At 49.5% G+C, this 12052-nt stretch overlaps 2 protein-coding genes and 1 non-coding gene across 4 annotated transcripts in view; all 3 read right to left on the reverse strand.

Moving 5' to 3' along the window:
* Zdhhc8 (zinc finger DHHC-type palmitoyltransferase 8) overlaps positions 1–1089 on the reverse strand; it is a 16507-nt gene extending 15418 nt beyond the window's left edge. The window contains 1 exon segment of the mRNA XM_033758464.1: positions 986–1089. Within this exon segment, the coding sequence (XP_033614355.1) occupies positions 986–1074 (89 nt within the window). The 5' untranslated portion in view covers positions 1075–1089.
* A 3363-nt stretch (positions 1090–4452) lies between these two features.
* The window catches only part of Ranbp1 (RAN binding protein 1), an 8544-nt gene continuing 944 nt past the window's right edge, over positions 4453–12052 (reverse strand). Inside the window, exons 1-6 of one of the 2 annotated variants that reach the window (XM_019207009.2) lie at positions 11622–11865; positions 10693–10829; positions 8086–8243; positions 6221–6349; positions 5417–5482; positions 4455–4874 (exon numbers count right to left, since the gene is read on the reverse strand). In XM_019207009.2, coding sequence (XP_019062554.1) covers positions 4759–4874; positions 5417–5482; positions 6221–6349; positions 8086–8243; positions 10693–10694 — 471 coding nt within the window. In that variant the 5' untranslated portion in view covers positions 10695–10829; positions 11622–11865 and the 3' untranslated portion in view covers positions 4455–4758. Of the gene's footprint in view, positions 4875–5416; positions 5483–6220; positions 6350–8085; positions 8244–10692; positions 10830–11621; positions 11866–12052 lie in introns of those variants that run through there. The other variant, XM_010620691.3, reaches the window with a different exon arrangement.
* LOC117284171 lies at positions 5247–5373 on the reverse strand. The gene has a single exon (XR_004515270.1). It is a non-coding gene; the product is annotated as a small nucleolar RNA SNORA77 (small nucleolar RNA).

Consider the following 12052-nt stretch of genomic DNA (forward strand, 5'->3'; position numbering starts at 1 on the left):
CGGCCGGCCCCCCTCGCAGCCCCACCCGCGGCCCCACGCACGCGCCCTCCGACCTTTGGGGCTGCTGGGGAGCGGAGTCACTCCTGCCTCTGCGGCCTGGTTTCCCCCTAGGCCTGCTATTCGGGCATTTTCCCTACACCGCGACTTCTCCTAAGGCTGATGGCCTTTGCTCCGTGCCATTCCCGGGCCCTGGTCTGCAGCCCGACAGTCAGGAGGGCCGTGTGAGGGTCGCGACACTGCAGGGACACTGTGCTTTCTCAGGCAGGCCGATCAACCCTGCACGCCTCACAGCCCTTGGGCCACGGGTCAGGCTGCAAGTGGGAGACCCGAGGCGGGGTAGCCCTTCGGGGGCCCGCTCTGGGCCTCGACTCTGGATAGGCTCGGGGCCAGGCCCACATCCTGCAGGAAATCCCACCCGCCGGCCCTGTGGCCGCCACCGCTTAAGGTGGATTGGTGTCCGAGGACGTCTGTCGCCCGAGCTGTGGCCAGAAGGGCTGGGCTCCTGCGCCGGCTTCGCCTGGCAGGCAGCGGCCGTTACCTTTCCTGTGGACCCCATCAAGTTCCACTGCCTCCCAGCGCAAGGGCTTCTAGTCCTGGCCACTCCAGCTGTAACCTCCCCCAAACCCAGGCCCATTAGAGCCCTCCCTAGGTGAGGATACTTGGCAGGCACTCGCACTCTCCCTGGGTATCTGCTCCTTCATAGCCAGCACACAGTAGCCACCTCCTCCCTGACACACTGCCCCAAGTTCTAAGCACCCAGCCAGGTCCTCAGCGTGGACTGTGGGCTGTCACAGGTAACCCGGGACCCGGGCCTCTAATGCAGCTAGCCATCCGACAGCACGCAGTGATGAGCAGGTGGTCTCACTCCAGGAGGCCCCGCACCGGGAGGGCGCTCTCAGCACTGAAGAGGACCCTAAGGCAGTGCAAGGGACCGGGCACAGGGGCAGGCAGAGCACACATCCCCTCAGCTTTGGGTTACAAATACCTTTCCGGCAGAATAGCATCCCGTCCACGGCCTTGCTCTCGCTCCCGTCTTTCTGCAGCCCAGAACACGGGAAGCTCAGCCTTCATCATGAGGGGCCATTCCCACAGACCCCGCCGTTTGAAATGTTCCTTCTTCCAACTTTCAGACTGCAGGGATTATAGGTGGGCGTTACCTTATCCCGCTGTGCTTTGTGGAGTGTGGTACTGTTCTTAGTGTGAAATTTCAGTCTTGCTCTTACCCATATAAGGTGAATCCTCCCTTAGCCCAAGATACCTGCTCACTTGATACCCAGTAACCTTTATGTGTGGCAGTGCTTCTTTTCAAGTTACCTTTATTTTACTTAATGGCCCCAAAGTTCAAGAATAGTGATGCTGGCTCAACAGCTGTAAAGTGCTTCCTTTAAGTGGAAAAGTTAGTTTCAATTTAATTAGGAATTAGCTGGGCATGACCGCACAAGCCTGTAATCCCAACACTTGGAAGTTTGAGGCAAGAGAATCACTACCAATTTGTGGCCAGCCTGCACTAATCAGAGACAAAGGCCAACCTTAACTAGGTAGCAAGACTGCCTCTGAAAAACAGAATAAGAGCCAGGCATGGTGGCACACACCTTGACCCAGCACTTGGGAGGCTGAGGTAGAAGGCCTACCTTGAGTTCAAAGCCAGCCTTTAAGACTTTGTCTAAAAACAAGGTACGCTCAAGTTGCTAAGATTTACAGTACAAGATATTCTGAAGATAGACAACAGAAAAAATACTGTAATCCAGCATGGATAAAAGTGTACCTTGATTTAGTACAGTTGTTTTGTGTTTTAGTCTGGTAGTCTGGCAGTTAATGTTTATGATTAATGGTTTTTTTTTTGGTACCAGGGATGGAACTCAGGTCCGTGTGCTTGCGAGGCAGGTGGTGGAACCACTGAGCTAAATCCCCAGCCCAAAATATTTGGAATTTTTTTTCCACTACCAGGGATCAAACTTAGGACCTTGCGCTTGCACACTGCCACTGAGCTAAAGCCCCACCAAACAGACTTAAAAAAAAAAAAAGATCCTTGGGGCCAGGGATTTAGCTCAGTGGTTCCATCACCTGCTTCGCAAGCACAAGGACCTGAGTTTGATCCCTGGTACCAAAAAACTAAATAAAAGGAAAGAAAAAGAAAGAAAAGATAAGATACTTTAGGGGCTGGGGCTTTAGCTCAGTGGCAATGCGCCTGCCCCACAAGCACAAGGTCCACAAGTTTGACCCCTGGTTACCCCCCCAAAAGGTACTTTGAAACTATATCCACTTAGTACAGCATTATTACAATTTTTCTATTTTATTAAGGTGTTTAGTATCTTGTGTCCAATTTACAAACTGTCTTAGGTACATAGAGGAGAAAATCTAGTTTTTTGTTTTGTTTTTTTGGTCCAGGGATTGAACTCAGGTCCTTGTGCTTGCAAGGCAGGCGGCAGAACCACTGAGCTAAATCCCCGGCCCATGAAAATCTAGTTTTACAGGGCTTGATACTACCTGAGGTTTCAGGGGGTCCTGGAATATCACTGTGGGAAAGGTGGGCCTGCCTGTATTTCTTGTAAGAACTCTGGCAAGTTAAGACTTCTGTCAAAGGGAGCCCACCAGGAAAAGTGCCAAGCTAGGTGGCTTACACCAGCCCCTGTTGGCGTCCTTATCAACATATACTATGATCAACATGACTGATGTTTGGACGCAGGCCTCCTACTCGCTTCCTTTTGCAGTATCAGCAAACCACTTCCTCAATGGTACCCAACAAGCACAAGATAAGTGTCCCCAGCAATCCTGAGGAGTCTTTTTGCTACCCGGACTCCCCAAGGCGAAAAGGTTCAGCCTGGAGTCATAGGGGAACCCAAAGCAAAGAAACTGTTAAGCTTCAATGCTGAAAGGGGTACCTAACAGCCAAGGGCTTCTTTAAAGATGAAAAGCATGGGGACACAGCCTTTTGTATGCATCAGTGTATCACCTGATTGCCATGACTACTGGCCTGGAGTGGGGTTTACCTGAATACAGCACAGTGAGGAGCCACCTATGGTAAACTAAGCCATAATTCCAATGCATCAGGAGCTTCCTATCTTCTTGGGGTGGAAAGAGTCCAACCAAGCTGCCAACTTGCTGGAAACAACTTGCAAAGCCCCTGGCAGGCAGGACACAATGGAGACACTGAGTGAAGTCTTCAATTGTGCCTTTAAAACCTAGCCAGGGATAGTGATGCACACTTGTTAATCCCAGCACTTAGAAGGCTAAGGCAGGAGGTTAAAGTCCAAGCCCAGCCTGGGCAAACAGTGGACTCAAGGATAGATAGTTTCAGCTACAGAGCAAGACAATTTCAAAAAACCACAGAAGGGCCAGGGATTTAGCTCAGTGGTGCCACCACCTGCCTCACAAGTGCAAGGACCCACGTTCAATCCCCAGTACCAAAAAACCCACACCAAAACAAAAAAACAGCAAACCACAAAACAAAAACCCAAGAACAGTTGTGTTTGGAAATGAATTACTCCCACCAGGACAAAGGACTTGTGTTCAACGAGGACACGTGGCCACAAGACAGGATAGAGACACAACAGGAGCTAGCTGATAGGCTAACACGCAACCACGAAGAGCAAGAAACAAGAACAGTGAGCAGGTAGCTCATTGGCGGCAGACTGCCACTGGAGACATGATACAAGATCCTCTTGTGGCCAGGTCCCCAGAGCTCTCTCTCTCAAGTCATCCCACATCACATTATGACAGCAAGATCACACTTAAAAAAAAAAAAGCCTCTCATAGACTAAAAACACTTCTCTCAAGATGGTATCTACAGAGATCTGTTTTGTGACTGACCCCCAAAATGGACCCTTGAAAATGTTTTTATTTGATGCTATTGTAAACAATAATGCTGAGTTTAGACTTTAAGCCTAGGTCCAGAGCCAAATGAAAATTTTCTCTGAGGATGCGGTAGGGTATCTGACAGGGACTCCCACAGGAGGGCCACAGGACTGGGGGCTATGCTGACTGCTCTGCCCACTGAGGCAAAACAAAACCAGCACTTGCCAAAGCCTGGAGATCTGTTCAGCTGGCTCCTATCTCCTACACCAGAGCCAATATACTGTGGTAGTCCTCCTGTCCCCAACACACACAAACGCAGCCTACCTCTCCTCACCACAGTGCACACCTCAGCCCTGAGCACTGACCCTCAGCTGTGGCCTAGGATGCCCAGCCCACAAGGCAGCACCGGCGCTGTTCGGACACTGTCCTACAGGACCCAAAAGCAGCAGCAGCAGTTGTCCAGTCTCAGCAAGGCAAGAGCACAACCTCAGCCACGTGAGGGGGTGTCCCAGGAAGTCAAGCTGTGGTGACACGGAGACCTGCTGCCACTGCTGCAGACGGACTTGGACGTGTACTCAAGCCATACAGATGGGTGCCCGGGTGCCAGCAGGACAGTCGTGTCACCACATGGGCCCACACACAAAGGCCTGCCATCTGGTCCAGGTTTCAAATGCATTTTTTTATTTACTATTTTTGATGACTATAAATAAGTGTTTCCACTATGGAAAAGAAAGTTAGCACAGTACATTTTCATGACTGGGGAATGGATTTTCTGAAGTCATCTTCAATAGGGTAAAAACTTAGAAAAACAAAACAAAAATGGTCTGAATATCGAGATTCAGTTCTTTTATATAAAGTCCCTTGTAGAAACAAAACAGAATTAAAAATAAAACAAAAAGAAGCGGGAGGGGAAAATTTTAAAAAGAAAAGAAAGGAAGGAAAGGGAGAGAAGTTAAAGAGGACTCATTGCTTGTCTGACTTCTCTTCAGTCTCCTCTCCAGGGTCCTTGTTCTCCTCCTTCACAGACAGAGCTTCTAGCTTTTCAGCGACTTTTTCCGCATTATCATTTTTGCCTATTCCTGCCGAACAAAACACAAAGTAAGCACAGCAAAAGAAAAAACAAAGCTTCTTAAGACTCAGCCAGGACAAGTTCAGGAGCCACCTCATTCACCTCATCACCCTCCACACACACGCTTGCCAGCTGAGCTAAGACAGCAGCAAATGCTGCTGGCTCCTCCTGCTGGGAAGTTCAGTGACACATGCTCACCTGCCATAGCAGCCACCATCTGCACCTGAGGAGCAAGAGACTGAGTCCCCGGGAAAATGAGGACATTCTCAGTGTACCTTTAGCCCATCATAGGTTCCAGAGTCAAGACTCAACTGGTTTCTTAGACAAGAGCAATGTGAGTCCAAATGACAATGAACACAGCTTGGAGGCCTACCAGAAAGCATTCTATGTGCCCAGAAAGCTGCATCACCCCCAAAAGATCAAGGTTGCCACAGCTCCCTGGAAAGGTTCTCTGGCAGACGGAAAAAGCACCTGCCTGGAGGCTGCAGCCAAGTGCAGAGTGAGTCTGCAAAGGAAAACACCACCACCGCTTACACCACCACCCCATGTCACCTTTTTTTTCTCTCTCTTCAATCTCTTTCCTGCATTCTTCAAACTTTGTTTTAAATTTTTGTGCATCTGTGGAAAGAAAAGCAATGATTTATTAAGAGTGCTGAGCATGCAAAGGATATATCCTGGAGGACACGAAGAGGCAGAGTTCAGAGGGCCTTGTCCCATGGCAACTTCTGACCCAAAGAAGGGCCAAACTGTATGACACCTACAGTGAGTGACCATTCACTGAGTCCCTCCTGAGGCTGACGGCTGTGCTAGACCACCTTCATTAGTCTTAACAATTTGGACAACCAAAGGTTGGGATGCTTCCTTGCCCCTGTATTAGAAAGGGCAGGACAGCCCCATTCCCAACGCAAGGGCAAGGCTGAGCATCAGACCATCAGTCAACGGGGCACTGTCCACTGCATACTCCAACTCCTCCAAGATTCACTGGGCACAGCTTTTGACAATCCAGATGGGAAAGAAACCAGAGCAGGTGAATCACCCTGGGCTTGGGGATCTCTGCTGATTCCTGGTGCTCACGCAACCAGAACAGGGCATCATTACTCCTGGCACTGCAAAAAAGCAGTAGGACTTTAACGTTGGGTACACATGCTCGATAGGAACTGGAGTTTAGGCAGCAAACCAAGTGCCAGACCCAAGACTGCTCAGTGGACACTTGTTCAGCAGTTCAGCACAGATACCTTGGAATTTAACAGATCAGCACTGTCCTCAGTCACTGTCAACTTCCACGCAAAGCTTTTGTTTGCAGTTAAATCACTGCACTGCCAGGCAGGCAGATCCCCAGTACCCCCTTCTGCTTACTCTCAGCATTTAGGAAGCGGATGGCAAGCAGCTCCGGCTTGGGGTACTCATCGGCGAAGTCAGCATGGGTATTCCAGACCCAGGCGCGGTCGCTGCCAGCATTTGGTTTTAGCTCCATCATGGGTGTGACTATGGGGAAAGAAGCCTATGAGGATGGCGAAGGCCACTGAGGCCAGCCCAGCCACCCTGCAGCCAGGGAGTCCCACTCACTGGCTCACTTTAGGTAAGAGAGACAGTTTAGGGTCTGAGAATCAGGCATAGTAAAACTCCCACAGGGGTCTGAATTTTATCCAAACCTCTTTGAAAATGCTCCACGTTCAGTCAAAACCACAACTATCCTGTATGTGGGAAGAGCATAGCCTGCTCCCTCATCATAAGGACACTCAGCAAAGGTCTTCTGAACCATCACCTTAGGACCACTTAGTCTATAAAACCTACCTTCACAAAAAGGCGAACATAGGCAAAGCAGGCTCTAGCCCAATTCCAGCCCTTTGGTCCAAACCCTGGCTGTGCAGTCCTAAGACCCCATGGTATACATTCAAGGTACAGGCCAAGAGGGCCAGCTTTTCCTAACAGCACTAACACGTGGCTACATCCACACTCATTGATACCATTACGGACCTGGCTAGTGGGAAGATTGGGGGCAGTGGAGGGAAAGAAGCTTAGAGGCAGAAGCATCACCCAGAGGGAGACACGGTCAGGCTGGCAACCACTCTCAACCCTCTACAGTCCAGAGACCGCTAAGGGATGAGGTAACAAGCAGTAGACACCAGAGTCCCACAAGAGACACTTCAATGGCACAGAAGACAAAACTGTGGCCCAAAATAAATACGCTTATCCTGAATTCCTCAGGTCCCACACAAACCCAAGGGCAGCTGAGTACATATAAGTCCCAGCACCAAGCAGGGAGCTGCCCTCAAAGGATAGCTGTCGGGACTGGGATTTGGCTCACTGGTTCATTCCACTGCCTACCTCGCAAGCACAAAGGCCCGAGTTCGATCCCTGGAAAGGAAAGCCTGTCCACAGATGGCCGTGTAGCTGACAACTCACCAGGAAGGTTCCCAAAGACCAGGTGTGCCCTGGTGCCTGTGCCTAGTCAGTACCCCTTCTGCCCCCTTTACTCCCCTGGCAGAGGTCTCCAGAAACTCCAGGGGACTAATGGACCCCTTGCCACTCTCAATAACCATAGCTGAAACCAGCTCAGGGATCTTATCCACTGCATGCTGAGCACTGCATACCTCTTCTGCATCCTACTTGGCCTGGCCTTCACCCAGTGACCACCATCCTCTCATCCACTGAGGGCCAATGATGGGTACTGGGCATTGCTGGCCATGTCAGCAGCTCTGCCCAGACGCTCAAGCTTCTCACAGAAACTACGCAGGAACCCAATCAGACCAGAGCCAGCTCCCAAGGAAGTTCTTCATTCAGGTTCAGAGCGGAAAAGGCAAGAGGCAACCATGGTGCAGGGCAGAACTGAAGTCTTTCTCGTGCCACTGCAAACCCATGCACCCTTGCTATCACCCTTAAGGGCCACTCAACTCCAGTCTCTGCCTGCAATCACCTCTGGGCCCAGGACAAGGGTCTCTGCCCCACTAGATACAAATTAAGCTCAGAAAACAGACTTGGCACTAGGCAGTCCAGCACGGGACAGTCTGGATGCACATGTGAACACGGCACCCAGACAAACACAGCAGAGGGGACCCACTGCTGCTACTTCTGGCCGCACCCCACACTCCAAGCTCCACCACAGGACTGCTCTCAGTTCAGAGTTTAAACTCAACAAGCATCACAAACATGCTCTGCATGAAGCATTGCACTCCCGAGTGCCGAGCTCAGGGTCAGACGCTGTCCCAGAGACAACCTACTGTAGTGGTTGGCACAGATCTTCAAGGTCTTGTCCCTCCTCATTAGGAGGCGGATGGTCCCCTTATCCTTATGCTTCAGGAGCTTGACGTCACCGGTGCCTCGTTCCTTCCATTCTGGGCTATCATTTTCTGAAGCAAATCGGAACAACTTTGCTCGCCTGTGAGAAAAACCATTAATGAACGCTTAGCCTGCGGAGAAGGGAATCCACACCCCCTAAATGTTTCATCAAAAATAAAGTGAAGGGAGGGTGGGGATAAGGGGAAAAAATGAGAACCAAGACCTGGCATGTAAAGGTACAAGATCCCAGTAATGAATGTAACTGTACTGTATACCTGAAATGTACCAATAAATTCAATTTAAATTTAAAAAAAAAAAAAAAACTAATAAAAACAAAACAAAACAAAAAAACATTTGTTCACTTCATTAAACATGTGGTACAACTCTGCACTGTGGGACCCTGTGTCGGTATAAACACCCTTTCCTGCCTTCAGGCTCCAAAAGCTACTAGGCAAGGCCTGGGGATTTAGCTCAGTGGTTCCACCACCTGCCTCACAACTGCAAGGATCCGAGTTCGACCCCTGGTACCAAAAAACAAAAAACAAAAGCTATTAGGCAAAATGCTACTCAAATGAGAACAGCCCAACAAATTCCAAGTTGTTTTTACTTCACAACCAAAAATAAGACATCTATTCTCCCTAACAGAAATGTGACCTCTCAAAGGTACATGGGCCCCACGTGGTTTTAAAGCCCTCAGTGGGTTGGGCATCCTAATCACCATGCAGGAGCACCCCACACCACAAAGAGCCATAGGGACCTCAGCCTCCACAGGGCCAGGACTTCCCTCACCTGTGAAAGACGTCCCTGTTCTCCTCATAGCCCCCCACACAGAGAACAAGCCTGTAGACACTATCTTCACAAGGTTTGTTAACAGGAGGCCCAAGAGCCCAAAGAGCTGGCCTTGTGTCCCACAGCAATAGTTCCTGTCCAAATAGAGTATTTTCACCCCCATGTGGATGGAGATGGCAGAAGCAAACATCCTGTCCCCTTAGGGAGGAGTCATTACCCCCTCCCGGGGTGGGGGTGGGCCTGCAACATCCCTTAGGTGGAACAGAAATCTAGTGATCCGGTCTGGTGTTTTTAGGAAAATGCCCCTCTCCCAACTCCTGGGGCCAGAGGTACCTGTAGCTCTTCTTTCTTGCCTAGATCTTCCTCTCCAGCCCACTTCTTTGGAGGGAGGTTCAGTGTTCCCTACCTCAGAATAGCCAAACTATAACCTGACATTTTGGATGTGCTTCAAAGAGGAAAGGGGTTTTCCTAGGAAAAACGACCTTACTTTCACTAACGTGTAACAATTCTGAGTGTAGGCAGTGGGCCAATCTCTGTGGTGCTGACATCCCAAGGCACAAAGCTTGTAGCCAGCACTGCTTCAAAACCACATTGGCCACCGCAAGTCTTCACTGAAGGCACCAAGTGGCATTTGTAGAGTAATTTTTAAACAGGGACCTTGATACCTGAGTCACCACCCATTTTCCTTGTATTTCCAGGCATTATTTCGCACAGGAAAGAATTAAGTAGGTGACTCATGCTTCAGTCCGCTAAAGTCATCTACCAGTTTGTGTCCTCAAAGTTCATATATTAGAAGCTTTAGGGCTCAGTGGTTCTGGTGCCTGCCTCACAAGCGTTAAGGACCCGAGTTCGATCCCAGGCGCCAAAAAAAACAAAAACAGAAACTTTAATCCCAAATTCAGGCCTTTGGAAGTGGGGATCTCTGGGAAGTAAAAAGAACCAGATGAGTACAAGAACATGAGGCCCTCATGATGCCATTAGTGCCTTTGTGAGAGGAAGAGGTCCAACCTAGCACGCTTGGCTCTGTCTTACCATGTGATATCCCCTATCACCTTAAACTGCAATATGAGCTCCTCATCAGAGCCTGGCACCAAGCTCTTGGACTTCCTGGCCTCCAGAATAAGCTAAAAACACCTCTACTCTTTAATACGATCCAGTCAGTGGTATCCAATTGTAGCAACAAAAACCAGAATGAGATACAGTTCAAGCTGCAAAAAGTTAAGATTCCTTACTTAACCAAGGGAAGGGTACTGTGAATTCTTGGAAGCAAGGTGGCAAGGAAGGCCAGCAGTGGCACCCACAAAGACTAGTCAAATTAATTTTCACATGGGAGCCAGATAACGTAGCTCAGTGGCACTGCGCCTGCCTGGCAAGGGCAAGGTCCTGCGTTCAATCCCAGGAACCAAAGACAAAAAAATTCCACATGGGGTTAGCCCTTTCTTCAAGCATCCTTGGGTAAGTCAGGCCAATAGGAGTCAGAACTCCCAGTGTGGCTGCCTTCTCGAGGAAGTCAAGAAGAAAGCTTATATAGTTTGAAATGCTCATTATCACCACTTCAGAGTAATCAGAACTGGGCATTTTGCACTGCATCTTTGAAGAAAGTAGGTAGCATAAATTAGGGTCACCCTAGGATGCATATCCTACAAAAATCTACTTTATTGAGGATGGGAGGGTGAGAATCAAGTTCTTTTGTAACTGTCTTAATAATTTTGATTTTGTGGCAGAGATACCTATTTCTGGAGCAACATCAACCTACTTACATTTTAAAAAGTTCCTCCTCATCTTCCTCCAGCGTTTTAATTTCTTGCTCGGGAAGAGAAACTATTGGTTCAAACTGGGGGTCATGGTTGGACTCATCTGCATTCTCAGTAGAGGTATCATGGTCCTCATGAGTATCCTGAAAAGAAAAGTGAGAAGTGATGTTGCTGGCTCATGGACTTGGCCTGCAGCCAGAGCTCAGTAGTGCCCAGTAGGCATCCCCAATAAGTGGCATCTGGAGCACAGAACAGGCCTCATCCTACTTTGGAAATTAAACCCACAGCCTTTCCCATTAGTAAAGATTTACATTTATGTTCAGCTCCACAAAAACCACAGTGTAAGCATGCAAGACCCTAGATCTCCGAAAACTTCCCCTAAATTCAATTATGAGTTCCACGTTCATGGACTGTGGCTCCTTGGAGAGTAGTGAGAAACTCTCACTTCTGCTCCATGTGAAAATCAAAACACAACAATAAATCAGGAGGAGGGTTAGCCTTAAAACAAAAAGGAATCAATAACTGAAATATCCGTGCTCTTGCTTACTACAAGGACAACAAAGTGCTGAGACTGCTAGTATTTACATATTTCTTCAGCAATCTTACTTTGGCTTGGAAAATTAAGTTGATAGTTTGCTAAGAAAAGTTCCACAAGTATAAGGCATAATAAGATTCCGACCCAATTTAGAAAATTTTTGAGCACAAACTCTTATTTTTGGCCTAAGTCTCTCAAAATATGTGCCCTGGTGATCTAGAAGAAATCCTACACTCGCTTTCAAACTCAGACGTGGAAGGTTAAGTACAAGATCCTTGCTGCTCTTCCTTTGGTTTCACAGCACTGCGGCTCCTTTGCGGCCAGCACCAGACCAGACACCAGCAGCCAACAAAGCCGCCCCCGCCCTGGATCGGGGCATCCACTACCCGTTCTCACCCACCCAGAAACGTAAGCTTCAGCCACAGAAGCCGGTGGTGGTTCCAGACATAACGTCCGAATGAATGAAGGGCTGCGTGGGCGACACGAGGGAAGGATGTACAGTTCTAGTGGGAAGCCCGTAAATGTGGGCCGAACCGGAGGAAACTAGTCGCCTGTCCCGATCCCGCGGAGGGGCCGCCCTGCTTGGCGATAGCTGTTCTCCGACCCACCCCAAGGTCACGCGGGCATCCTACAGTCCACGCAACCAGAAACTGCGCTCCAAGGCCCCACGTGCCCCGACCCCACAGGCCTCGAGCCTTCAGGCCCCGCACGCTCCAACTCCGAGCTCAACAGGCCCGGAGTCCGATCACAGATGGGGGTTGGAAGCAGAAGCGCGGGCCGCCCACGTGGCCGCCCATAGCGGCCACAGCCCCCCGATCCCCGCCCGCCCAG

Source organism: Fukomys damarensis, unplaced genomic scaffold (genome assembly GCF_012274545.1).
Source record: "Fukomys damarensis isolate Sample0158 unplaced genomic scaffold, DMR_v1.0_HiC HiC_scaffold_34, whole genome shotgun sequence".
Taxonomy (NCBI): Eukaryota; Metazoa; Chordata; class Mammalia; order Rodentia; family Bathyergidae; genus Fukomys; species Fukomys damarensis.